At 43.6% G+C, this 24,830-nt stretch overlaps 1 protein-coding gene across 1 annotated transcript; it reads right to left on the reverse strand.

Annotated features, from left to right (window-relative positions):
• Positions 1-17,032: 17,032 nt before the first annotated feature.
• LOC147663809 (calcium homeostasis modulator protein 1-like) lies at positions 17,033-17,897 on the reverse strand (the record flags this gene model as incomplete). Its single annotated transcript, XM_086950192.1, has 1 exon — positions 17,033-17,897. A coding segment is annotated over exon 1 (549 nt), but the record flags the coding sequence as incomplete, so codon positions are not given.
• Positions 17,898-24,830: the final 6,933 nt, after the last annotated feature.

Here is a 24,830-nt window from a genome sequence, read left to right on the forward strand (position 1 = left end):
CTCCACAAGGACACCTAGTAACAGCCTGTGCTACTGCAATTTTGTCATGCTTTGTGGATTTTATTTTATTACTTATGTAGAAATGTGCAGGCTACAAGTGCAAGTGCATCCCTGTATGCGAGGCACTCCCTTGGGTTTTAATGAAAAAATCCAAACTTTCTTTTTAAATGTTCATTCATTAGGGTTTATGATATTTACTGCATATCATACAGTTTCGTTTCTGCAGTCAATAAACAATGTAAATTCCAAAGAGTAAGGCTCCGATGCATTTCGGGCAATACACGCCCTTTATCAAGGAGTACTGAAAAATGAGGAGAGATACGACAAACTGTCAGTGAACTGGATGAACGAGACGGATTGTGGTGATGGAAGTTTTGCACGTGATAGGTAAAGTGCAAAGTAAGAAAACAACTATACCAAACATATAACACAAGACATCACCCCTAGCGTGAGGGGAACAAGTGACCGGGATGTGGTAGTTTAAAAAAAACGGCTGTGAGGAGGAAGGTTATCGAGTGCTCGGGGTTCGAATGGAGGTGTCGTCGGAAATAAAACTTACATGTCGCCGGCCTCTGCGGAGGACATAGCGATCTAAAGTGATAAGAAACAAGTTAAAAACGTTAGTGCTGGCCTTGTAACCGGCCGTGATATACCCTGTGCTTCAGTGGCGAGCATATTAGTAAGTCTTACTTGAGAGCGGGAACGCTGTCGACGTATGGTGTTGCCGAGTGATTCTTCAGGAATGAGAAAACGTATAGAAGTTTCTCTATTAGTATCCAGGTGGGTGGGGCGAATGGGGCTAAACGTTGAGCTACCGTGGTGGTGTGGGCGGAAGGGGTGTGTTGGTGATGACGTAAACTATAGAAGACAGAGTGATAGAGATAATAAAAGGACTAGACAGCCAAGGTCTGTGATGGAAAACATGTATAAAAATAAACGATGGACTAACCGTAAGGTAGACTCTAATTTGAGCCATATGATTATCAGAATTTCGTTCCGACTGCTACAAATTGGAAAACAATCAGTCTATGGCATTTTGTGAATATTGTATTTTCAGTGTAAATAATGTATGGTGCATGTGTATATATGAGAATGTTTGAGGAACATTGAGAGTATGAATAGAAATGTTTAGAGGGTAATGTTTTATGACAAATTTGTGTAATGTTGTATATTTTTTGTACAGATGGTTTTGAAATGTAAAATTGGTGGAAATATAACCAAGATAATGAAATAAGAGAAACTGAAAAAAAAAATTGATTCATTCAGAGAAAAAGTTGTGACAAAACATATTGTTTAATTCGTATGTATCGCGTAATTCAAACAAAAGTAAAGAGAGCAGTATTGGCATTATTTTTTTCAATATTAGTCAGTGGCTTGGCCTTGCTGTTGGGAGCCCAGACCCAGTGGTGGTTTTTCATATCCTGAATACAGCATGTCTCGAAGAGACAGCGCTAGCGCTGCCTAGGCGAGACTTAAAAATAACTAAGGCCTGTAGCCCAAGCCATTCTCACAGCTTTGGGACCTGGAATAGTCTGAATTGGCACACCTATAGGAGTGTGGTAGTTAGTCGTTATGTTGGTACTCTCATTGGTAGCACTGGCAGGGCCATGGTTGGCGCAAGTTGTAGTGACCACTGACGATGGACCTGGCATTTATTTTCTTTACAAATTAAGCACTGCTCAAATGTAAAAGAACAGGTGCTTGATTGCTCTGAGCCAGCGCAGCTCTTCATGTTCAGGCCCTAGGTGTTTAAAGGGCAGTGCCAAGTTACACCTCAGTAGCCAGGAGATAGTTTACAAAAACCACCAGTTGCAGGATTTTTGGTCTTGGAAGGCGTTATGTGTCGCACGATAATTGGTGCAGCAGGTCATGAGATATCTCAAGGGATAGCATCTTGAAGGCATCTCAGTGCTCTGACATGGCACATGAGTCACATTTTTCAATTCAGTGAAACAGCACTCCCTAAGCGGTAAGGGACAATGGCCCTGATTACAGAAGGGGAAACATGAGCTCTGCTGGCAGTATTTGTATATACCACCTGCTGCAGAAAGATGAAATATCAACCATAGGCAAAATCCACTCTGTTACTTACTGCCCTTAGAAGATTACCAGCTGAAAAAATACATTACTAATAGTAAGCAAACACATTAATAGCTGGAATTGCCTTTTAAGGAAACGTTGAAAAATGTGTTATTACCACCAAACTAGGATCTAGGCTTGTCTTTATAAAAGTCAAAAACAGCTCCTGAGACAGTGAGTGTGGGTTAGTTTTGCTCTTTAAATACTCCAACACTGATAGGTGACTGATTTTACCAATATTTTAGCAACGCCCACCTCATTTATGGGCATCAATGTTTGTCTACCTTTGGGGTGGCCAGCGTTCTATTATTATTTCACAAGACACAGCTCACACAATTAGACACTTTGGGTGTGCAGAGCCATCAAAAAGCATTTATTAGGGAGGTTGACTCGCCAAACCCATTTTATGAGTTTCATTCCATGCCACTCCTTTCTAAAGCAGGCTTCTAGTATCTTTAAAATAAAAAAATATGACTGGACATTGAGTTTAGCAAGTGTGATTGCTGTCAACCTGTACCATAGTTGTTATCTGTCTCTCACTTCATGAAATTATCTTGATGCTCGATATCTCTGTCATTGGAGAGTCAAGGGTACAAAGAGAGTTACTTCGTTATTTTAATGGTATAATTGTGGGCCCATGGTAAACTAGAGTACCCACCACTGATGCTGCCTAGGAACCATATACTCCCACAGGACACAGAGTAAGGCTGCTTAGATCGAGGCAGATAATATGCGCTATATGTGCAAAAAAATCATCCTTAACAGTTCCTCCAACTAGACGGGCAATTCACTGGGGCAGGCAGACATCACCAACCCTACCATTACATTCCTTCACTTGGGTAGGTTTTAGCCATCTAGGAATGATTCCTGACATCTAATTCTGGTGCTACAAGGTTACCAAAATATGCTGTAAATGCACTTAAAAATCTGGGCCAGGGTCTTGCCAACAGAAACATGTCACAGGAGAGGGCACTCCGTGAGCTTTGCATTCCAGTTACTCTTATCAGTGTAGTGCTGTAGCGGGAAAATTAGAAACTGTGGATCATTAAGATGTGGTTTTAAATCCTTGCTTCTAACTGTGTGCTTTTGGGCAGTCACTTTTTGAATATATTCCCCTGTAGGAAAGTGCCCTTTGTGTATGGTAACCCCCACTTGTTGCTCCAATGCTGATAGTTATGACTCTAATGGCACACTGGAGTCTGCTGCCCAGATCCCAGTGCCAGTGCTGTCTCCCTAAAACTGTTATGTGTAAATTGGAATACCCAATTGACAATTACTTTACCCCCTTATAGATTCCAAGTATATGGTCCTAGGATCCCAGGACATGGGTGGTAAAGGTGTCTCCAGGGCCCACATCACTATTTGTGCCAACCTGAGTGACCTAAGTAAAGTAAAGTACTGACAGCAGGCCTGCCATTGCACACTGCAGGAGCATGTGTGGCAAAGTCAATGCGCTGTCTTTGATATATGCCTGTCACCCCTAAGGAAGGCCTCTTAGAGGAATCTCAATTTGAGGGTGATATGGCTTGCACCCAGGTGGCTACCTTACAGGTTTCCCACCTGGCTGTCCCGGCTTCTCTGTGCTCTGGCTGGCAAGCCCATGCTTCCCACACTTGCTGCCTCCAAGACAGGGTTCTGACCTCCTGCCAGGCAGTGTGATCACTTCCAGAAGTCAGGAACAAAGGACAGGGCAGGAAGGAGGTCACATCTCCTCCGTCCCAGGCAGGCTAGTGAAGTCTCACATCAACGCAGTGAGTTTCAAAGGCTCCACCAACTCTGATATGCATCAGGCTGACTTCCAGAGGAGGAAACAACCCTTCCCCTGCCACAGACACTATTGCATCCGGCCTAGATAGACACACCCCCAGAAGGCTAGCCACACCTCCAGGTTGGGTAACCCAGTCTGTACACTGGAAGAAGGGTTCTGCCATTTTAGAAGTGGCAGAACCACTGTAGAAAAGTTGACCCACATCCCCGTATGTCATAATCTTCCTTGGGTGGACTAGCAGTAGAGACACACAGCCCATTAGCTACGTGCTCCCACATCCTTAACTCCCCTAAATCAAGAATTGAAGGGACACCCTTGACACCAGAATCTCAGTTCTGAACAACCTGCATCAAAGAGGACAGAAGAAGAGACCTGTGCCTGGAGCAACAGGACTAGCTCGAAGTAAAAGAAGGATACTCTGCACATGTGGCAACGCTCCTAGAACTGTCTGATAGAGACTTGTCCTAGGCTAACTTTCAGTTCCCTCAGACAGATGGACTCCTGTGGAAACCTGAAGCACCCTCAGATTCCCCTGGACAAGTGGCACTAGTTCCTTGCAAACTGCACATAAAACAACGCTCCGGGTCAGAAGAGCCATTGGGTTTTCCGTGGGATCGCCCAAATCCAGATGGTCAACTACATCGTGGGAACTGTAGTCCTGACTTCCATGAAGTTACCGGCACCTACCATGCTCCCCAGAACCACCGGACATTGAAGTACCTTTTTCCAAGGATTACTGCTGCCAAGGCTTGCTGGTTACCAGTCTGGTAACTGACCTCTTCACTCGACAGTGCATCTAGAGGGATCTCCATCTGACCTTTGACCGACATCATCAGCCACCTCATTGTTGTGTTGTCACATCTTCTTCCCCCGCAGCACTGTGTAAGCGGTAAAAGCAGCGCTCCCATTCAGCACCAGGGACAGCCGCAACAACTCTGCACCTGGGCTCCACGGGCCAGGTAAAATTGAACTTACTCTTGTGGCCTGGTCCGGGGACCAGCATCACCGTTACCCTGCATGGGTACCAAGCAAATCGACCTGCAACTGACTAATTAACAATAGTGGTTTTTCCTATTGACCCCAATGTTAAAGGTTCACTGTATAGTTTTGCACTGATTTCATATTGTTTCTAAAATCTAAAACTCTGGTTATGTGTATGCTATTATGTTCGTTTTGGTGTCTAAATTAAGATAAAATACACTCTATTTTTATAAATTGGTGTCAGATTTCTCACAAGTTGTGTCAATTACTTACCGTCCATGTTGTTACTCTGAAATGCTGAACACATGTTACTCTAGTAAAACCTGACTGCTCGTTGCCACTCTACCATCACTGAGCTAAGAATTTCTTAGTATGAATCCAAGGACCATCTCTGGGGTTTGTGAGAGAATTGCATAGTGAAGCCTAACCAGCATCACCACATAATACTCCACATTCCTTTACCTCTGCTTCTATTTTTACAAAGGTTGGAAGAACTTGGGGGCATATTTACAAGGGAATGGTGTAGCGTTGCGTTAAGCACAAAATGCTAAATCCACACTTCGCCAGCCCGAAAATGCAGGCATGAACCCTATTTACAAAGATACGGCATATCCCTGCGGTTTCCCTACCGCTGGCGCTAAATTAAGCTGCCTAGTGCCAACGCATTGAGGGAATGCTTGTTTATATTTAGGAAGGTTACCCTTCCTGCCCATAAACAATCACAAATGGCGATTTGAAACTTATATGTGTTTTGCATTGTGTAGCACACATAGAAGTTGCAATTCTGCATTTTTTTAATGATTGTGTATGTGCTGGAAGGGACACCTTCCTGCACATAAACAATCATTCATGGTGCTTTGCTGTTACCATGTCTGTTGCACAATTCAGCACAGATAGAAACAGCAAAAATGAGGAGAGAGAAAGCCTTTCTCCTCATTTCACCATGTTAAGACGTAGTTTTCCCTGGTCTTAAATTTGGCACTGGCTCCTATATACGCCACCCTTGTAATAAGGGGGCAGCATCAAAATAATACGCTATACCACACTGTTTTGAATCAAGTGCTGTCTTTGTTCATAATTATAATTACAAGAAACGCGAGTAAGCATATCAAACTTCCATTGTAAATCACAGTAGTGGAACATAAATCCCAAAGCAAAGATTCCTGAACGTACTCATTTGTATTTTTCTATTTTGTAAATGGTAAATTGGTGAAATTCTTAACTTGTATTAAGAAAGAATCTCAGAATATGTAGTCTTTAGTTACTGACTAGCATTTAACTCAGTCAGGCTAAGGTGCAGGTTTTAGGGCGGATACCTCATGCCTGAGGATCGCCTCACTTCAGGTGCTCACATTCCTCTGTGTTGGCTCATCCGAAGGTAATTGTGTTTCTAAAGCATCATTGCACAGGTCAGCTGTGCTGCAGCTCGACGCTACCATGTACCATGTCCCCTTTCATGCTCCTCTGGACACAATACCAGGGCTGGGACATCTGACAAGACCACTCCAGTCTTCCAGACAGCTGTTTGTGTCAACTCCTTCAAATTGCTGTCCCTCAGCCTGCATCGCCCTCCATGATGGGCAAAAAGTGGGAATTTGCAGTGGCAGCTGCTAGGGGCCGGAAGTGGAGGGGCAGCTGCGAGAGGGGTTGATAAGAAAGAAAGAACAAAGATCACGTATCTGTATACAGCTGCCACCTCTTCTGTTCCTCACTCCCAGCAGCACACAGGCTTCCAGACTCCCCTAAGCCAATCAAGAGGCTGCTGTCATGCAGTTTATAGTATTACGAGTATGACAGTAGTCTTGTGATTGGTCTGAGAGGACTGGTTTGCCGCTGAGACAGTAACTGGGAGCCTGGGAATGTTCTCCAACCAACAGTGCAACACATCTGAGTAGAGAAATGCTAATTGTGCATCACGGTTTGGCCATCCTAAGAAAGCCGGCCAAACCCTCATGCGCACTTATGGTGCTCACCGCTCCTCCTCTCTGCTGGCAGCTGGGGTCCATCAGGGTAGCACAGCCCCTCCCCGCCCTGGCTCACTACTGGAAATGAAAATGATAATAACATTGTGTTATCATTTTATTTTTCATTTTTGCCCTGCTCTGAGAGAATAGAGGGGCGGCGCTCCTTCACCTTAATGGGGAAGCCGCCGCTGGGCTTTTGTGATTCCAGCACTAGCTCAGATGCAGAACTGGATGACTGGCCACACTCTCTACCACGAAACATATGTCTTAACTTAATCACTGCGGCGCCAATTCCGCCGCAGTGCTGAACATTCCGATCACGGGTGTGGTCATGACGGCTCCTGGCCGTCATCAGCACACGCCCACCGTGACTCATGACGGCCGGGAGCGGTCATGAGCATGGAAGAGGTTAATCCCTGGCAGCATTTTTTTAATTTCTGAAAATGATGAAAGTCATTTGTCATCAGTCAATCAATCAGGGGCTTATAAAGCGCGGCTACTCACCCGTGAGGGTCTCAAGGCTCAGCGGTAATGCCAGAACACCTTTACAGAAGAAAGAATATGAAGCACCCAACACTAATTATGAACCCATTGTCTATGAACATTGGCTTCCTTTTTATCTTCTGAAATTTCATTGTGATTTCAAGTTCCATCATCAAACAGAGGAACATTCTGGAACGTGTATTGTCCGTGATTGTTGGCGAGGCAGGACTGACTTGGTAATCATCACTGCTTGTTTGCTCTTCACTGCATGGCCCCTTTCACTCAGTGTCAGGTGCTATGCATCTTCACACATGCGGTCATGCAGTCTCAGCATTGCTGTGGCACAAAGTGACACCCGGAGGGACCCCATCACCCCTCGGGCTCAGGTTTAGTTTTGCTCAGTGCTATTACTAGGTCGTGTGGAGCAGGCTTCCCTCGGCCTGCCTCCTCTCTGGAGGCAAATTTGTACTCAAAATAACTGCCAAGCAACTTACTGTGGTCAGGGACGCAGCACTTCATCCTTGCTCCTTAAAGCATGGCTGCCCCACATTGGAAGACTTTCGTCCTTCGTCATCAACACCTCTTTTGGACTGTTATGTTTCCTGGCCTTTGAAAGTCTCTGCGGCCCCTGGCTTGAAAAAGCCCGAATGTGTCAACAGGGGGCGCTAGCACAAGCTCAAGAAAGTGTTTGTGCTAAAGAGTTTGAGTAGGTGGTTGCAGGTTTATGCCACTAGCAAAGCAAGGTGGCATTACTTTCTGTGCAGCTCCAGGCCCAGCAATGGGCAGAAACCAACCTTCAGTTCATTGGAAAACGGTATATGTCAGGGCAGAACAGTATTAGAGAACAGTTCCTACCAGGCCTGCCTGATGCTTTTTAAACAGCAGACCATGAAATGTTGCTGGGACACTTGAGCTCTGCAGAATGTGTCTGTCTCAGTGTTGAAACTGTTGAAAGTCCTGTTGAAGCTGAGTGAAACGGGAAACACCACTTGACCAACTGGCTCTGCCTTAAAGACAGTTTTAATAAGAAGTATGCATTCCCACTGATAGCCCTTTTGCACAGATGTAGTCTGGGCTCTGAGTCCTGTGAAGAGACAAGCAATGCGTCTACGCAGGGGCGGCTTTAGGCATGTGCAAGCTGTGCACCTGCACAGGGCCACCAAACCCCAGGGGCCGCCATGCCAATATATATCCTTAATATAATAATCCTCTGAGGATGGATACATATTTGCGTGGTTTGAAAAGCAGAGAGTGTGTACAGGACGGGAGGGGGAGGAGGTGCTGCTACTGCTCGAATAGCCAGGTCTTGAGGTGTCTCCTGAAGAATTTACAGAAGAATTTTGCTCTACGAGTATTGAAACTCTTGTCTTTTGGATTTTGACAATTTGGAAACAGTAACAATATACGCTGTATATGTGTAAATAGCCTTGAGAAAGCCCCGGCGCGACTCGCCAATAGGGGGCGAAACACGTGTCGGCTGTCCATGTCTCACAACAAAATAATAAAGATGTCACACTGCAACTTGAAGTAGTTCTGTCCTCTATATGACAATTTAAAAGAACGGATATTTATCCAAACAAGTACAATTTTGATCTTTCATGGAATACACTCTCTCTACTTTTCAACCTTGTCTTCCTTTATGAAGCTCTAGAGGTCCAGAGCTTCGAGTGTGTCTCCATCCACTTATAAAAGCAGCTTATTAAGCGTTGTTTAGCCTTGGAATCCTTGGACCTTCCTTGTCTTGTTGGTAACATATTTGCGTGGTGGCACCTGGAAGGGATTTGGCGGCCTCCGGCTCTGTTCCACTTCCAAACACCCTGACCCCCCCCACCCCCCCTCCTCACTGGCCTCCGCACTCCGCCCCGCCCGGACCCCCTCTTCCGGGGCCCCCTACCTACGCTCCCTGCCCAGGGCCACAATGAGCCTAGTGCCGCCTCCTGTGTACGTGTTGCCGGCAGTCCAGCTCAGGGATCCGACTATGTGAATGGTCTTTTCCCAACTGAGAAGAGAGCGCTATAAAGTGCCTTCACACTCAATGCTTATGGATGAAGTCTTCAATTTCTGTCCCTGTAGACGTGTTCCACAATTGGCGCCACCCTTCCAGGGCTGAAGGGTTCAGCTACCTGGCTAAAGAGAGCTCTGATCCCCTGTTCTCTTCATCTCTGAGAGGGACCCCGGGTCAAGGCGGATCACTGAAATAATATCGACTGACAAAATATCGACTTGCCAAAATATCGTGGACAAAATATCGACAGTCAAAATATCGAGTTTGTATCTACAAACAGGTAAGTACAAAAATATCGAGTACAAAATATCGTTAACAAAAATATAGATGTAAAAAATATCGACTTTATTAAAAACAGTGTTAAATTAAATTAATATAAAATTTTAATTACTAAAATATACTTAAAACGACTTAAATTAAATTATAATAATAAAATAATAAATGTAAATAATAAAAATAATTTTTTAAAATCTTATTTGTTGACCCTGAACCCTAAAAATACTCCTTTACCCAAAAACCCAAAACTGACCCTGAACCCTAAAAATACCCCTTTACCCAAAAACCCAAAACTGACCCTGAACCCTAAAAATACCCCTTTACCCATGACCTGAAAACTGACCCTGAACCCTAAAAATACCCCTTTACCCATGACCTGAAAACTGACCCTGAACCCTAAAAATACCCCTTTACCCATGAACTGAAAACTGACCCTGAACCCTAAAAATACCCCTTTACCCATGACCTGAAAACTGACCCTGAACCCTAAAAATACCCCTTTACCCATGACCTGAAAACTGACCCTGAACCCTAAAAATACCCCTTTACCCATGACCTGAAAACTGACCCTGAACCCTAAAAATACCCCTTTACCCATGACCTGAAAACTGACCCTGAACCCTAAAAATACCCCTTTACCCATGAACTGAAAACTGACCCTGAACCCTAAAAATACCCCTTTACCCATGACCTGAAAACTGACCCTGAACCCTAAAAATGCTCCTTTACCCAAAATTTATCAATATTATTTAATTACGAATTAATTATCAATTAACAATAACAATAAAGTAAATATATTAGAACATTAGGTGTAATTATTTTAATAATTAATATTATTTTATCAAAATTAATTACTTAAAAATAACACAAAATTATATTTATAAAAAATATACTCTAATTAATGTAATTAACTAATTACAATTAATTAATTAACAATTATTTACTAATACAAAAAATATTCAAAATTATATTAATTAATTAACTAATTAATATTAATTAATTATCAATTAATTATTAATTAAAAATATTAACAAACATATATTAATTAATTAATTATTATTAAATTACTTCCCACCCTATTCCCCTATAAACCCACAACCCGCTACAGAATTACATTACGCAATTATTATCAAAACAAAATTCATGTAATAAAATATTTAATAACATTAATACACACTATTCACACATATTATTACATAAAAATACACTATAAAATATTATATATTATTAAAAAATCGATATTTTTGCTATCTATATTTTATACAGTCGATATTACTTCACTTACCTGAAAAACGATATTTTTGTAGTCGATATTATGTCCAGTCGATATTTTGTCCAGTCTATATTTAAAACTCGATATTATGTCCAGTCGATATTTTGGAGTCGATATTTTGTCTCTATACCGTCAAGGCACCTGCTGTCATCGACTCGTCTCATTGGCATCTTTGACTACTGGGCCCCCTCTCTGGTTTATCCTGAAGAGCAGTCATGCACTAGAGAAAGATGCGCAACTTCACTTGATTTAAAGACTGTTTCAACTATCTCTGTTTTGAACTCCGAAAGGCCAGGACTGTCCAATAGTGATCCAGACAAAGGTAGTGACTATCTGCCCCTCGGCCACAAAGGAACTACAGTGGCTGCTGATCCAGGCTTTTGTAAGATCCAGTCTGGCAGGCTCGCGCACAAGCTCTCTGCGAGGAAAGCTCCACTGCACTGATGTTGGGAGCATCTTTAAACCCTTACTCTGCACCTGTGCCTTTGCTAACAGTTCCTGCATTTCCTAGTGCTCATTCAGGAGTTTACAATTGCTCCACTTTGCGACACCAACCAGAGAGCGTTCATCCTGTGGACATCCCTTCCTTTGCAGGCCATCCCTTCTGCAGTGACTGACCATCCCTTCTGTCGCTGATCATTCCTTTGGTCAGTGGCCATCCCTTCTCCTACCGACATGCCTTCTGTAAGTGACCGTCCCTTCTGAAAGTGACCGTCCCTTCGCTCGCTGACCCTTCCTTTTTATTCTTGCGATCCCTTCTGTCTCTGATACTCCTTTCTGACGCTGACAGTCCCTTCTCTCACTTGCCATCTCACACTTCGAGGTGCACTGAAGGACCCCTTAAAGGATAGCTCCAAGTTTTGGGCTATTGTTACCAGTCCCTTGTTACAAGGAGACGAAAATTAAAAGCTTGAAACAAACATCTCAGAGGAAAATTGGGTGTCACATTTTGAATTAGTTTACGTCAGTAATGAAGTATTTGATATCTTTACTCCACCCGCTGGTATTTCACCCATATCTAACCTACTGTTTATAGAGGAGGACGTGGAAAAGGCAATAATTAATACTGCTGCTGCTGGCTGAAGGCTTTCCTTACCAATCGTTGCTTTCAGGTTCAGAGAGGTGCTTTTCTCTCTGACAGCATTGCCTTGGAACAGGGGGTGCCTCAGGGCTCTGCCCTGAGCCCTACCCTGTTCAACCTGTATATGGCCCCTTTGGCTGAAGTGGTTCAATCGTTCGGCATTGAATTAGTTTCATATGCCGACGATACTCAACTTCTCATCTCCCTATCCCAAGCCCCCTCTGTTTCTGCAAATAACTTCAAATCTTGCATGCAGGCTCTGGCAGGTTGGATGACCCAACACTGCCTGAAGCTCAATGGCTCGAAAACAGAGGTTCTGGTTATGGGAGGCAGGGATACGAGTTGGACGAAGGAGTGGTGGCCTTCATGTCTGGGGCCGCTACCCACCCCCTGTGAAGCAGCCAAGAATCTGGGGATTTGGGTTGACCCCAAACTCTCCTACGATTGCCACGTGAACAGGGTGGTCGGTAAATGCTATGGGGTCTTGAAGACCCTTAACCGTACCCTTGATCTCCTTCCTCTTGAAGCGAGGCGCACTATGACACAGGCTCTAGTGACTTCTAGAATAGACTATGGGAATGTGCTGCTGCTTGGAACATCGCAAAATAACATCAGGAGACTTCAAGTCCTACAGAACACAGCAGCACGTCTAGTCCTCAGACTTCCCAAGAGAGCTCCATCCAAACCTGCTCTAGATACCCTCCACTGGCTACCCATAAAAAAAGAGTTCTGTTTAAAGCACTATTAATGTGCCATAGGATCATCTCCCAAAAAGCTCCTCCCATTATGAATGACTTAGCCATTCCCTATGAGCCCAATAGAACTCTTCGCTCTGGGGGAACTGGCTTGCTCACTGTACCTCGTATCAGGAAGGCCAGAATGGGTGGCCGCTCTTTTCGGGTTATGGCCGCCAGGGAATGGAACGCTCTCCCTATGGAGATCAGACTAGCAGACTCGGAGACCGCCTTCAGGAAAAGCTTAAAAACCCACCTGTTTTCCCTGTAACTCCCTACTCTGTACTTGACTTCTTTCCACAGCGCGGGGACACGCCGTGATGGCGTCACCAGGCGCTTTATAAACTCCTTTGTTGTTGTTGTTGCAAATAAGGCCCCCGGCCCAGACGGTGTCCCTGCAGATTTATACAAGGAAAATGTTAAATTTTGGGCTGCAATTTTAACAAACGTTTTTAATTCTACTGTTACTCATGGCTTCCCTGCATCATGGGCCCTTTCCACCATTATTCCCATTTTAAAAAAAGGACAAAGAAGGGACCCGAGGTGTTACAGGCCCATTTCCCTTATAGACTCCTCTGTCAAAATTTTAGGTAAAGTTATTTTGTCTAAAGTGTCTGATTGGGTTACACAGAAAAATATCCTTATAGAATCCCAATATGGATTTAGGCCGGGCAGAAGCACTGTGGATCAGTGTCTTAACCTGTATTTATTAATTAACAAGTACACAGTGGCCAGTAGGGGGTCTGTCTACTTGGGTTTTATGGACTTGTCCACAGCCTTCGATCTAGTCAATAGGTCGAAGCTGTGGACAATTTTACTGGACATGGGGATTGATCCAAGTTTGGTTTGTTTTATGGCAGATCTTCACCGGGATTTATATACTACTGTCAGGATGACTCAAGATGGTATCTGCGCTAGGCACTTTAAATCAGGGAGAGGGGTTAGGCAAGGGTGCATCCTGGCCCCTCTCCTTTTTACATTATATATTAATGCCCTAGAGAAAAGCCTGGAAACCGCTACCCTGGATGTCCCGCATATAGGAGGCAGTACCATCCCAGTCCTCCTATACGCGGATGATGCTGTACTACTAGCACGCACCCGGATAGGGCTACAAAGGCTGCTGAACTCCTTCAGGGAATTCATGGCCTCGTTGGATTTGGTGGTTAATTCCGCCAAGTCCCATGTCATGGCCATGGGCCCCCGAAGGAGTAAACCAAAAACATTCTATTGCAGAGGGGTAGAGGTCCAAGGAGTAAGAGTTTTCACATATCAGGGGGTACTGTTCAACAACAGCTGTAGTTGGATCCCTCAGAGGTTAGCAAAAAAGAATGCTCTGGCACAAGCAGGATCAGCCTTGTTAAATATGACACACCGCCTCGGGGGAAGACCATTTGATGCATTGTTGGCAATTTATAAAGCCAAATGTCTTGCACTGACACTTTATGGTGCCGCGATATGGGGTTACATCCCGATGGATGACGTGCAAAGGGCTGAAAACAAACTGTTTCGGTGTCTCTTATCTATCCCTCAGTCTACGTCAACATTTGCTGTCCACCAGGAGTTGGGGATGGGGTTTGTTGGTGATCTGATTGGTTTGGCCCCTCTTATTTGCTGGATCAAAACTTGGCTTAACCCAGAGCTAACATTAAACCATTGTATTTTAAAAGATTGTATCAGTTTAGATCGAGGAGACCAGATAAAGTGGCTCTCGTATGTCAGAAGAATGTTTGTGAAACTAGGGCGGCCTGAAATCTATGATTAACCTGAAAACATTGCTAAAGGTGACATATTGTGGGTTAAAAAACATTTTTTGTCCTTAATGCTCTAGGAGCGGGAGTCGGAGGAACTACAAAAACCCACGGTGAGATCCCACTTCCTATTAGTCACCACCCCATCTATTGAACCACATTTAAAAGTGGTAACAAAGCCTTACCATCGCTGGTTGCTAACTAAATTTTGGTTCAATCAGATACATCTTTTACAGGGCTCATATCAGGGTTGGTCAGTACCTGAAAAGGCAGCATTTTGTGACTGTGATAATTATTCACTTCAAGATTCTATGCACTTTATGTTCTTTTGCAAACATTATTCATCGATTAGGAAAAGGTTTATTATCCCACTTTTTAGAGGTTTGGGTCTGCATCAGGTTAAACCTGCGTTAATGTATTTGCAATTGCTAAATAATACATGGAACATTTTTAATATTGCTAGTTATCTTGTTGCAGCCATAAGATCTAAGAAACTAAGAGACCGGAGTATAACTGAACTATGAATTTTATTGCAGCCCTTTTTATCTGTACATATATGAAACACGTTATTTACTATCATATGGATTTTCTCACCATCTGATTGTTTTATATTGTATATATGAATGTGATTTTTCTGTGTACTTTTATGATTTTAATTAATCGAATAAAGTGATTTGATGATGATGATGACCCCCTGAGCGACCGAGGAAGCCTCTATGGTGCAACCAGAAGTTATCTGCTTTTTGAGACTTCGAGGTTTAACAGTGTATTTATGTTTCTTTATGTGATGCTAAATACTGCTGACCAATGCCTTTCTAAGTGGCTCTAATGTGCTTGATTATTGAACTGTTGATGTCAGAGCGAAAATGATTTATCCAGAATGACAATCTTGACCAATTAAAGATGCTGGAGTTAGAGCCCAGGTCTGCAGTCTGAAAGTCTGCCCTTTAAGCATTCTCCACTTGTCTAATTAAATCAGGTAGGACACAGTGCCTAGAAGCAGTCACGCCACCAGCGTTTTACTTGAAAGACCTATAGTGAGTGGCTAAATCAAGTCACCCTGTTTCGAAGCACTCTGTATTGTTACTCTGCGAGGAACGGAGGCAAAGACTGTTGGTTTCATGTTCCCAAAATCGCACCTTACGTCAAGGTTGTGATGGAACTAGATCTTTTGATTTGAGGTAAGAAAGAAGCCACCCAGACCACTAGTCCGCGCGTAGTGATGTTAACAGCAGCTCTTATCTGTCTTTGTGTTTCTATTTACTTCTGTAAAATTCTGTATACAAAGGAGAATGTTAGCATTTCTAAAGTGAAAGCCACATGCCATACTAGCAAACCATACTTCAAGTTATAATATAAGGTGAATTAATTGGGGTAATCAACTGTGAAATGAACATTCCAAGATCACACTGAGTGGCGGCAAAGAACACAGGCTACACCCAATGAGACAGCAAACAGCGTAAGATGGAAATTGTTAAATCAATCTTGAAGTGCTGGGCCTCTTCCTCTGCCTCTGGACTTAAGCTCTACCTCCCTCACGCGGGCTGGGGAGGATGAAAGGTATCTAGGCTGCTAGTGCTTTATTCGCGGGGAGGGGGGTGGGGGATGGGTGACTGGAATGCTTCTTTTGGAACGTGACAAACATTGAATTGTCTATGGTTGATCCTTGTGTAATGTAGAGGCGTGATAAAAAAAATGATGGAATGGAATCATAATTCAGATAAAGGAATATTCCACTCCATTACTTTTTTCTTTTAACAACCAAGGAGAATCAGATAGCAAACTTAGGGCTTCATGTACACAAACCCGTCATAAATAGTGTTCAGAAACTGAGCACCGACATTTTGAGACATGTCATTTTGCAGTTTGACCTAGGAACTACTAGGTCGTGTCGCAAAATCTCACGTCATGAATATTAATTAGGCAGGTTGCAATTGGCTGGCTTGGCTGTAAGCAAAGTGCTATTGGCTTGCAAGGAACAGCAGATCCCCCATCTCTGCCTTTACAGTTCTAACCAGCAAACTTTTTTTAATGGAGCCTGTGTTATATAAAGGAAGCACTGCCGCTTTAAAAAAAAGTATTCCTGTTTGGCAACACATTGGGGGAAAAGGTCATTGGCAATGCCACCCAACAAAATTCCCAAAGTGGAAACTATCCAACAGGGAGAGCTTCCCCCTTTAGAAACGGGTCGCCTTACCACCTTCTTTGAGGAGCCAGTAACTTTTCAATGATTCGCAACTGCAATTGAGGTCACAAACCAGTGATGCACTTCATTACAAAATACAAACAGGAGAGGATGCTCCTGTCAAGCCCCCCTTTGCTATGCGGAATGAGTTGTTAAATCCATTTTGCAATTCGGAAAGTCGTTACTGAATCTCAAATGGCTTTAGCATATTGCAAAACACTACTTTGCAGTTACAAAACTCGTTTTTTGCAAATATTTTGGTTTCTGATTGCAAAATGGTTCTGTACATCTGGCATGTACCACCTTCACATTGTGTTCCCATTGCGTCTCCCAGCAGTAATCTTAAATTTTCGGGAGATGCTTCTTTCTCCTTCATCCCCTGTTACCTCTGCAACCTAACTTATCTTTAAAGTCCCATCCCATGTAACATGCAGTATTGCATGTGCCTCTCTTACCTGAGAGATGCAGCGCAGGTATCTGGTCGCGACTTCTCGCGCGATAATCTCATGTCCTTCATAAATTTCCTTGCATGGAAGCCGGGCCAAGATCTTCAAGATGTCCTTCTCCGATAGGCCAATGTCAGTCGTGTTCCCAAGCTTATCCAGAGGCACCATGGTGCTAAAAGCGCAAATGAAGCACTTCCCATCGAGTAACGTCACTGAGATCCAGACAGCCGGCGCAATCAGTGCCCGCTGCGTCATGGAGGCAAACATGTACCTCAGGACAGCCGGGTCTTTCTGTCTCATGCCCGTGGGCCTCTTCCACTCCTCCGCCAGCATCGACACGTTGTTGTTCATCACGAAGCCCAAGAGGAACAGCACGATGGGTGGCACAATCAGGATGCCCATGCCGTAGGACATGTTGTAGCTCGGTAGGCACGGGCAGTTGAAGTCAAATGCCGAGTACATGTGGGCGCTGGCCAAGGCCATGATCCCGCAGATGCCATTCATGAAGGACTCCTGGTTGGACTGAAGGAACTGGAAGATCATGCGGAACTTATCCATCTTCACAGGCGCGCTCTTCGGCTTCTTCTGGCGATCAAATGGGGCGGTGTCGGATGCCTACACACTTCAATGGGTCAAGAATGCTCAACTGCTTACCAAAATCTGAGATGAACTCTATGGTTCCTCAAGACCAGAGAAAATAGTTGAGGTGGTTGTCTTTCCTCAAACTGAGGTAACTTCGAAAATTGGCTCTGTCCCGGTCTCCTCACAGCTTCTGGCAGGGACGTTGCCTGGCAGGTCCTTGAACATTGGCTGTGTGCGTAGGAAGTTGGTCGTTTATCGCCTGTCTGCAGGTAAGCTCGGCTCCTTCCACCTGACTGCTCGGGGAAAGCTTGTTTGCAAAAGCAGAGGCGTGCTGCCCACTGACACGGCCATCAGTAAACAAGACAAGCCCGCCCCGCCTCTTTCATCTGCATAGAAGGGAATGCTCATGCAAACATCTCGACCGAACTGGTTCCTGTGACATTTTAGCCGAAGGTGCGCGTCTTGCAGAAAAGCAGTGGCATCTGAAGCTACCGACCCGCCTCGAGGCACTGCACCGTCGCCTGCTGAACTGAAACAAGATGGGATGTTTAAACACACTGCAAGGGCAGATGTGTGTTGTCTCAGCTAATGCACTCACTGCAATTTACATCGGGTTCAAAACCCTCAAAGAAAAAATATTTACCCATGCCATCACATCACTTTTACTTTTTTTTAAATATGTAAATCATGACTGTAAAATAAATGTTCCCCGATAAAACATGCTATTGGAAGCAATTATACTGATAACAAGTAGAGCAGTTATTGCTACAGTGAAAAGGTCAAAGTGTTATTCTCCTTTCTTCTCCATTTCTTTCCTCCTTTTTCTGTTCTTGAAACTCAAAAGCAAAAATGCTCATTTTATTATGGTACTATATGATTTTCTCTTCCTCTTATATGGGTTTTTTCTTTCGTTGTTGTATGATATATTAGGTTTTTCACCATTTGATTCTTACTTTTTATTCTACTTTATTCTATGGATTTGTACTTCATGCTCTTTTTAATTTTTATGTACCATGTTTTCTCTATCTATTTTAATAAAGCTTTCTATACTCAAAAAAAGTAAGTGTTATTTCCACAGACTGCCTTCTACCTCTCAAATTCCATGCGTCAACCACTTAACAATAGAAACGATGTAGCACGAGCTCTTAAGACTTATTTTAAGAAATCTGATCTCGCTGAACATACTAACCCCTTGTATTCTGATTAGGCCTGGGGGTGAACTCTGCTTCATTTACAAAGTTTTCCACACTCCGCGCTCCGTGGAGCACACAGAGTTCAGAGTTGTTTCCTCGCTAGCAAATGTTAAGTTGGTGAGCGTGAGCGAGGAAAATCTAATTCTAGACCACCTTCTAGCGAGATTTCTCAAATCGGGCGGTTGCGGATGGTCGTAACGGCTCGCGTTGTGAAACCTTCCATTCGCGTTAAGGAAGCTGCTGCTCGAGTAGAACATCTACGCAAGCAGCAGAAAGAAGCAGTGCCTTCTTGTGCTGCACATTGTTCAGTTTGCTGTGATTTTCAAGCGCAGAACAAACACCAGCTGCTAAAAATCAGTGCGAACGGCATGACTTAGCACACTCCACCGCTTGTGGAACTCCGTGTAGCGCGGCGGGGTTTTATTGGTCATATGTGGAACTCCGCGAACTTCGCCATGTCTAGTTCAGGTATGAACTGCTCTATACTCATGCCTCTACCTCAATGCCTAGTTAGGACCTCACACATGGAGTTTTCTTTCTAGAGGTTTGACCCTGACTTGTCCATTACAGGTTCCCTGTTCCGAGTTGGTTCAAAACTTATTGGACATGTTTCTTACCCTACCTACAATGGAGGAAGAAGGTGGCATATGAGGGGGTTGAGTTTAAAGAGTGCTACCCAGTCAGTCCAAGGTTGGTCATGGAGTCAGATAGCTATTTTGTGACAACCTTTTTTTTTACGCAGGCAAGAATAGTAGTTCCATAGAAGAGAGTGAACCAGGAGGTGTTAACTGGGTTAGTCACAAGGAAACGTATTCTGACAGGTTTCCGGTGTCGTGCTGCCAACATCACTCTTTCTTGATAAACTGATCAAAAATACCTTGACTAACTCCTAAGTTTCTTACGTGAGAGTGTCATCGGGCCCCTGAAAAACAATACCCTGCAGAGAATTTCGTGGCGTAGCTTGTGATGTTTGGCGTTAGCAAATTACCGAGCCACCAGAGGCTTTTCATTCGGCATGCCCAAATGTTTTGGTCACAGAGCATGTTGTTTGAATATCCACTCTATCAAGATCTGGTGCCCCCAGAGCCTACAGCGTATTTTCATTATTCCAGTGGATCCTGGGTGTGTGGCGTGCTTTTCAGCCATTTACTAAGACCAACTCAGGCAGGCCATGGCCTTTATCTTTACACAGGGGGCATTGGTCTTATGGAGTTACCTTTGACCACACATACGGGCAGGGCTTTAAGTGGGATAAAAAAGTGGTGTGGGGGGGGCTACGAAATAGGTGTGGCCTATGTAATTAAAGGCGTGGCTTAAACATGTTAACTTCAACCAGCCAGGACTATTGGCTTTGTCAATATCTGTGAGCTGTTTAGGATACATAGGTAACAACGATTTTGTTGTAAATAATTAATATTAAAAAAATTCAATTCTGAAAATGAGACTGTGAATTAAACATTACAGAGGTCTGTAGAAGGGACATTTGTCTTTAGAGTGTCTCTATCATTCCCTTTATGTTCAATTTATGTTAGATATGCACAAATGTTTTCTCTCCATATCTATGCCATCTGCATATATTAACCTCATCTCTTTCTCTTCAGAATCTTCTTTTCACTCTCTCCTGAACGCACTTCATCGCATCTCCTTCACTTCACCAGCTCCCAAACACACAACACACCCATTCTCCTGTAAACACTGCAATTTATTTTACTCTTGCCTTATCAATATTTAGACAGCTGTGTACCTCCTTCACACAAATTTGCAGAGAATCACAATTGCATTTGGAATATGTGACTATTGCTCTGTGTTCTTCGCAGAGAGGCCAAGCATTGGATGACCATGTATTCTGAACTCCATTTTGACCACTGACAAGCACCATGAGAAACTCGCAATTCAGCCACAACTCCAGCCCTCATAAGTGAGAGCCATTATAAACACCTGGAGGTGACAAAGGACCAGATGTATCAAAGGGTTTTACCCATTCTGTGTCTATGGGGAAAATGTGTTCATACATATGGCCCATAGTTCAAAATTATGCACTATGCAAGAGTAATAGGTGACACAAAAAAACACAGCATCCATCCTGTAAATAGCTAACACTCTTAGGGAATGTAAGGTTAAGTAAAACCTGAAAGATAAATCAGAACCAAACAGCTGATATAGATTACTGAAACGTTTTTCACATTGATTGTTCAGGAATCGATTACTGTTTTTCACCATTAAAGTTAAGGACATGAATAAAGGGCCCAATAGGGACCCATTTTAAAGTTCCTTTTTAATTACTACTTGATTTGAGACTTGGGGGGACCCATCCAAATTAAAGACCTGCCTACAGGCATCACCCAACGCCCCAGTAACAACTAAGTATCCTGTCATTCCGGGGCGAGTCACCAGCAACTTATGCCTCACCCACAGAGTCAGAAGGTGATAGTACTCCCATGGAATTTGATCTAAAAGACTGTGTGTCAAATGCACAGGGATAAAGACCCCGGCCCAGATGGCATCCCAGTTGATCTGTTATTATCACAGCCAGAAATCTGGGTCCCTTGCTTTAACACACTGGGTAATGTCATTGTGAGAGGGGAGGACATTCCGTCTTCCAGCCGTGGTGCTACTATCATCCCTATTTATAAGGAAGGCAGGCGTGATGTCCTCTCTAATTATAGGCTGATTAGCCTTCTTGACAGCCGCCAAAAGATCTTCTGCAGGCAAGTACTGTGCAGATTACACCTGTGGGTGAATGACAATCATGACCTTTCAGATTTCCCGGCTGGCTTCAGGCACAGGGTCCAGAAAAGGGGGTGGTGATGAACAGAGTGTCTGAATTAAGCAGACCACTCTTACCCAGTCCAAAGATCAGGGCATGATCCATCACCGTTTTTTAGCTCACTGCACCATCCCAGCTCAGAACTTGGCTATATGCAAATTAGTCTGACCCTGGCCCAGTGCATCATGGGAACAGGGCAGACCAAACTACCAAGCCAATTCTTATACTGGGAAGGAAACAAGCTTCCGGGGACCGGTTTCTGGCATTTCAGCCGTCGTCGGTCCGGCTTGCTTGAATCCTGATGGTGCAATGAGCAAGGGACTCACATCTGAGTATACCCTTCCACGCTTATGGTGGACAAAAATGATTCAGAAAAGGGGGTGGTGATGAACAGAGTGTCTGAATTAAGCAGACCACTCTTACCCAGTCCAAAGATCAGGGCTGTATCCATCACCGTTTTTTAGCTCACTGCACCAGTCTGCCCTGTTCCCATGATGCACTGGGCCAGGGACAGACTGATTTGCATATAGCCAGGTTCTGAGCTGGGATGGTGCAGTGAGATAAATAACGGTGATGGATCAAGCCCTGATCTTTGGACTGGGCAAGAGTGGTCTGCTTAATTCAGACACTCTGTTCATCACCACCCCCTTTTCTGAATCGTTTTTGGCCACTATAGGTGTGGCAGGGTATACTCAGACATGAGTCCCTTTCTCACTGCACCATCAGGATTCAAGCAAGCCGGGCCGAAGACGGCTGAAATGCCAGACACCGGTCCCCGGTAGCTTGTCTCCTTTCTGGTGAAGAATTGGCTTGGTAGTTTAGTCTGCCCTGTTCCCATGATGCACAGGGCCAGGGACAGACTGATTTGCATATAGCCAGGTTCTGAGCTGGGATGGTGCAGTGAGATAAATAACGGTGATGGATCAAGCCCTGATCTTTGGACTGGGTGAGAGTGGTCTGCTTAATTCAGACACTCTGTTCATCACCACCCCCTTTTCTGAATCGTTCAGGCGCAGAGTCAGCACAGTGGACCAGGTCTGCCACTTCAAGGAATAGATCGTCTTGAAGTGGGATCATCTCTACGTGGCCTTCATGGATTTGAGGGCCGCCTTTGCCCTGGTCACTAGGGATGGCCTGTGGAAGGTCCAGGAGGACTATTGAATCCCTTGAAATCTCATGAGGATTTTGAGGGTTCTCCACCAGAAACATACGCTCAAGTCCGGAAGAACATGGAGGTGCCCTAACACAGAGAACACTGGTGAACCGTGGAGTAAGCAAGGATGTGTCCTTGCTCCTATGTTGTTCAGCCTGTATATCAATGGTGCTGTCAATTGGCTGGGGGATTGCAGGCATGATGTGCCTACATCTGCTGGCAAAATGGCCCCTATCCTGATGTTTGCAGATAATACTTTGCTCCTCTCTAGAACTCCTATGGACCTTCAGGTTCTCTTGGATGGCTTTGCCTCTTTTTGATAGAGATATATTCTGCAAATCTAAATTCATGGCTTTGAATCCTCACCAATCCTTTAGCGGTAGGATGGTGGTGGACGAGTCGCCCTTGGAGCAAGTGAACCACTTTGATTATCTGAGAGTCAGGCTGGCAGAAAATATATCTTGGGCCACCCAAATAGCAAAAAGTAGAGCTGTCTTAGGTCAAAGGGAATCTGTGGTGAAAAGGAAGTGAAGGGTCACTAACAGTGATGCGGTTACCCCAGCCCTGGAAGTTTATAGGGCCACTGCAGTGGCTGGGATCACTTATGCAGTAGAGATCTGGGGCTATGCCCGCCTTTCTGTTCTAATCCAAACCGAAAACAAGTTCATTCCTTCACTACTTTGTTTGCCATCAAGCATTTCCCTGTTGCCCCTACGCATTGATTTGGCTATGAATAAGGTGGATTTATCAGCCCTCTTGAAAATCCTTCAATGCTGGGTACATCTCTGGACTACACCGGAGTTGACTTTCGAAAGGGAAGCCTTATCCAAAATAATTACCCTAGATAGAAATTGGTGTACCCCATGGCTCAAAAAGATCAAACAGCTATGTGTAGCTATTAAAAGAGAGAATTTATGGCAATCTCCAACTGAAATGGCAAACAGCACTCCCACTAACTTAAAGGAACATTTCTAGGAAACTATAGTGAGAGAAATTTTTTTTTTGCTTAATAGTTAAAATCAGACAATATTCAATCGTTCAAAACATGTTATACAGTAAAATATATTACAATCACTCAGGCACATTTAAAGGAAATACTTTCAAATTACATTTTAAAATCAATTTAAAATTCCTATAAATAACAACTGCACGCCAGGTGTCTGCAATTAGCAAGTTTATACGCTGGCCCTCTTTTGATATCCCGGCTGAATAGTGGCTCATATACAAATCTTAAATACCGAAAACAAGTGAAGATTTAGCATCTCATGTGTACGTATATTGTCATTTTGTTTAAATAATTCAGCAAATACATGAATGTCCGCTAAAGAATTTGTGGGTCTATAATATTATACAATATAATAAATGAAATTCCAATACTTGCAGTAAAGTTAAACCAAAATGGCATCATAGGAATCCAGTTTTCTAGCCACAAGTATCAAGAACTTTGTAAAAGTGCAAATCAAAACTGTATCAGATGTTTTAAAACATGCTATTACTGCTTGCCTGCATGTACATATACCCCCTTCTTACTTCCAATAGTGCAGGGCAAAGACAAATTAGATGAACAATGTTTTCCTCTCCATTTTTACATAGTCAGCAGCATGTGGTTTTTGTTACCAGCAGTCAAGGCATCGCGCGAGCCAGGCCTGGGGTAAGACCAATCGTGGTTTAATAAAAACATTTTTTAGCTCCATTGACCAGCCAGTTTCTAGATAGGGCTGCGATTTAAGAATTTTACACTAATTCAATTTCATCCAGGCATGCGATCTTTGAACAAGGGACTCTTCATCTTTCAAGATCGAGATTCTTTTCATTAATACGTTGATTACTTTTTTTTTATTTCAGAGTATTTTATTCAATTTTTCATACATACAGTTATCATCACTTTACCATCACAGGGTAACAGCACAAACTGGCTGTCTTTGTCAAGGATTCAGGTAGAAGACTGCGAAGAATGACATTTACCCTACAGAACGAGCTGATAATTCATCTATTGCTGCATCTAGATACTTCCAGGATTGAGAGTTTCGATTTGTTAGGACTTCTTGCCAAATAATTTGGCACATTTGTTTTGAGGTGTTTGATTTTTTTTCTCTACTAAACCTTAATATA

Source organism: Lissotriton vulgaris, unplaced genomic scaffold (genome assembly GCF_964263255.1).
Source record: "Lissotriton vulgaris unplaced genomic scaffold, aLisVul1.2 SCAFFOLD_11593, whole genome shotgun sequence".
NCBI classification, from domain to species: domain Eukaryota; kingdom Metazoa; phylum Chordata; class Amphibia; order Caudata; family Salamandridae; genus Lissotriton; species Lissotriton vulgaris.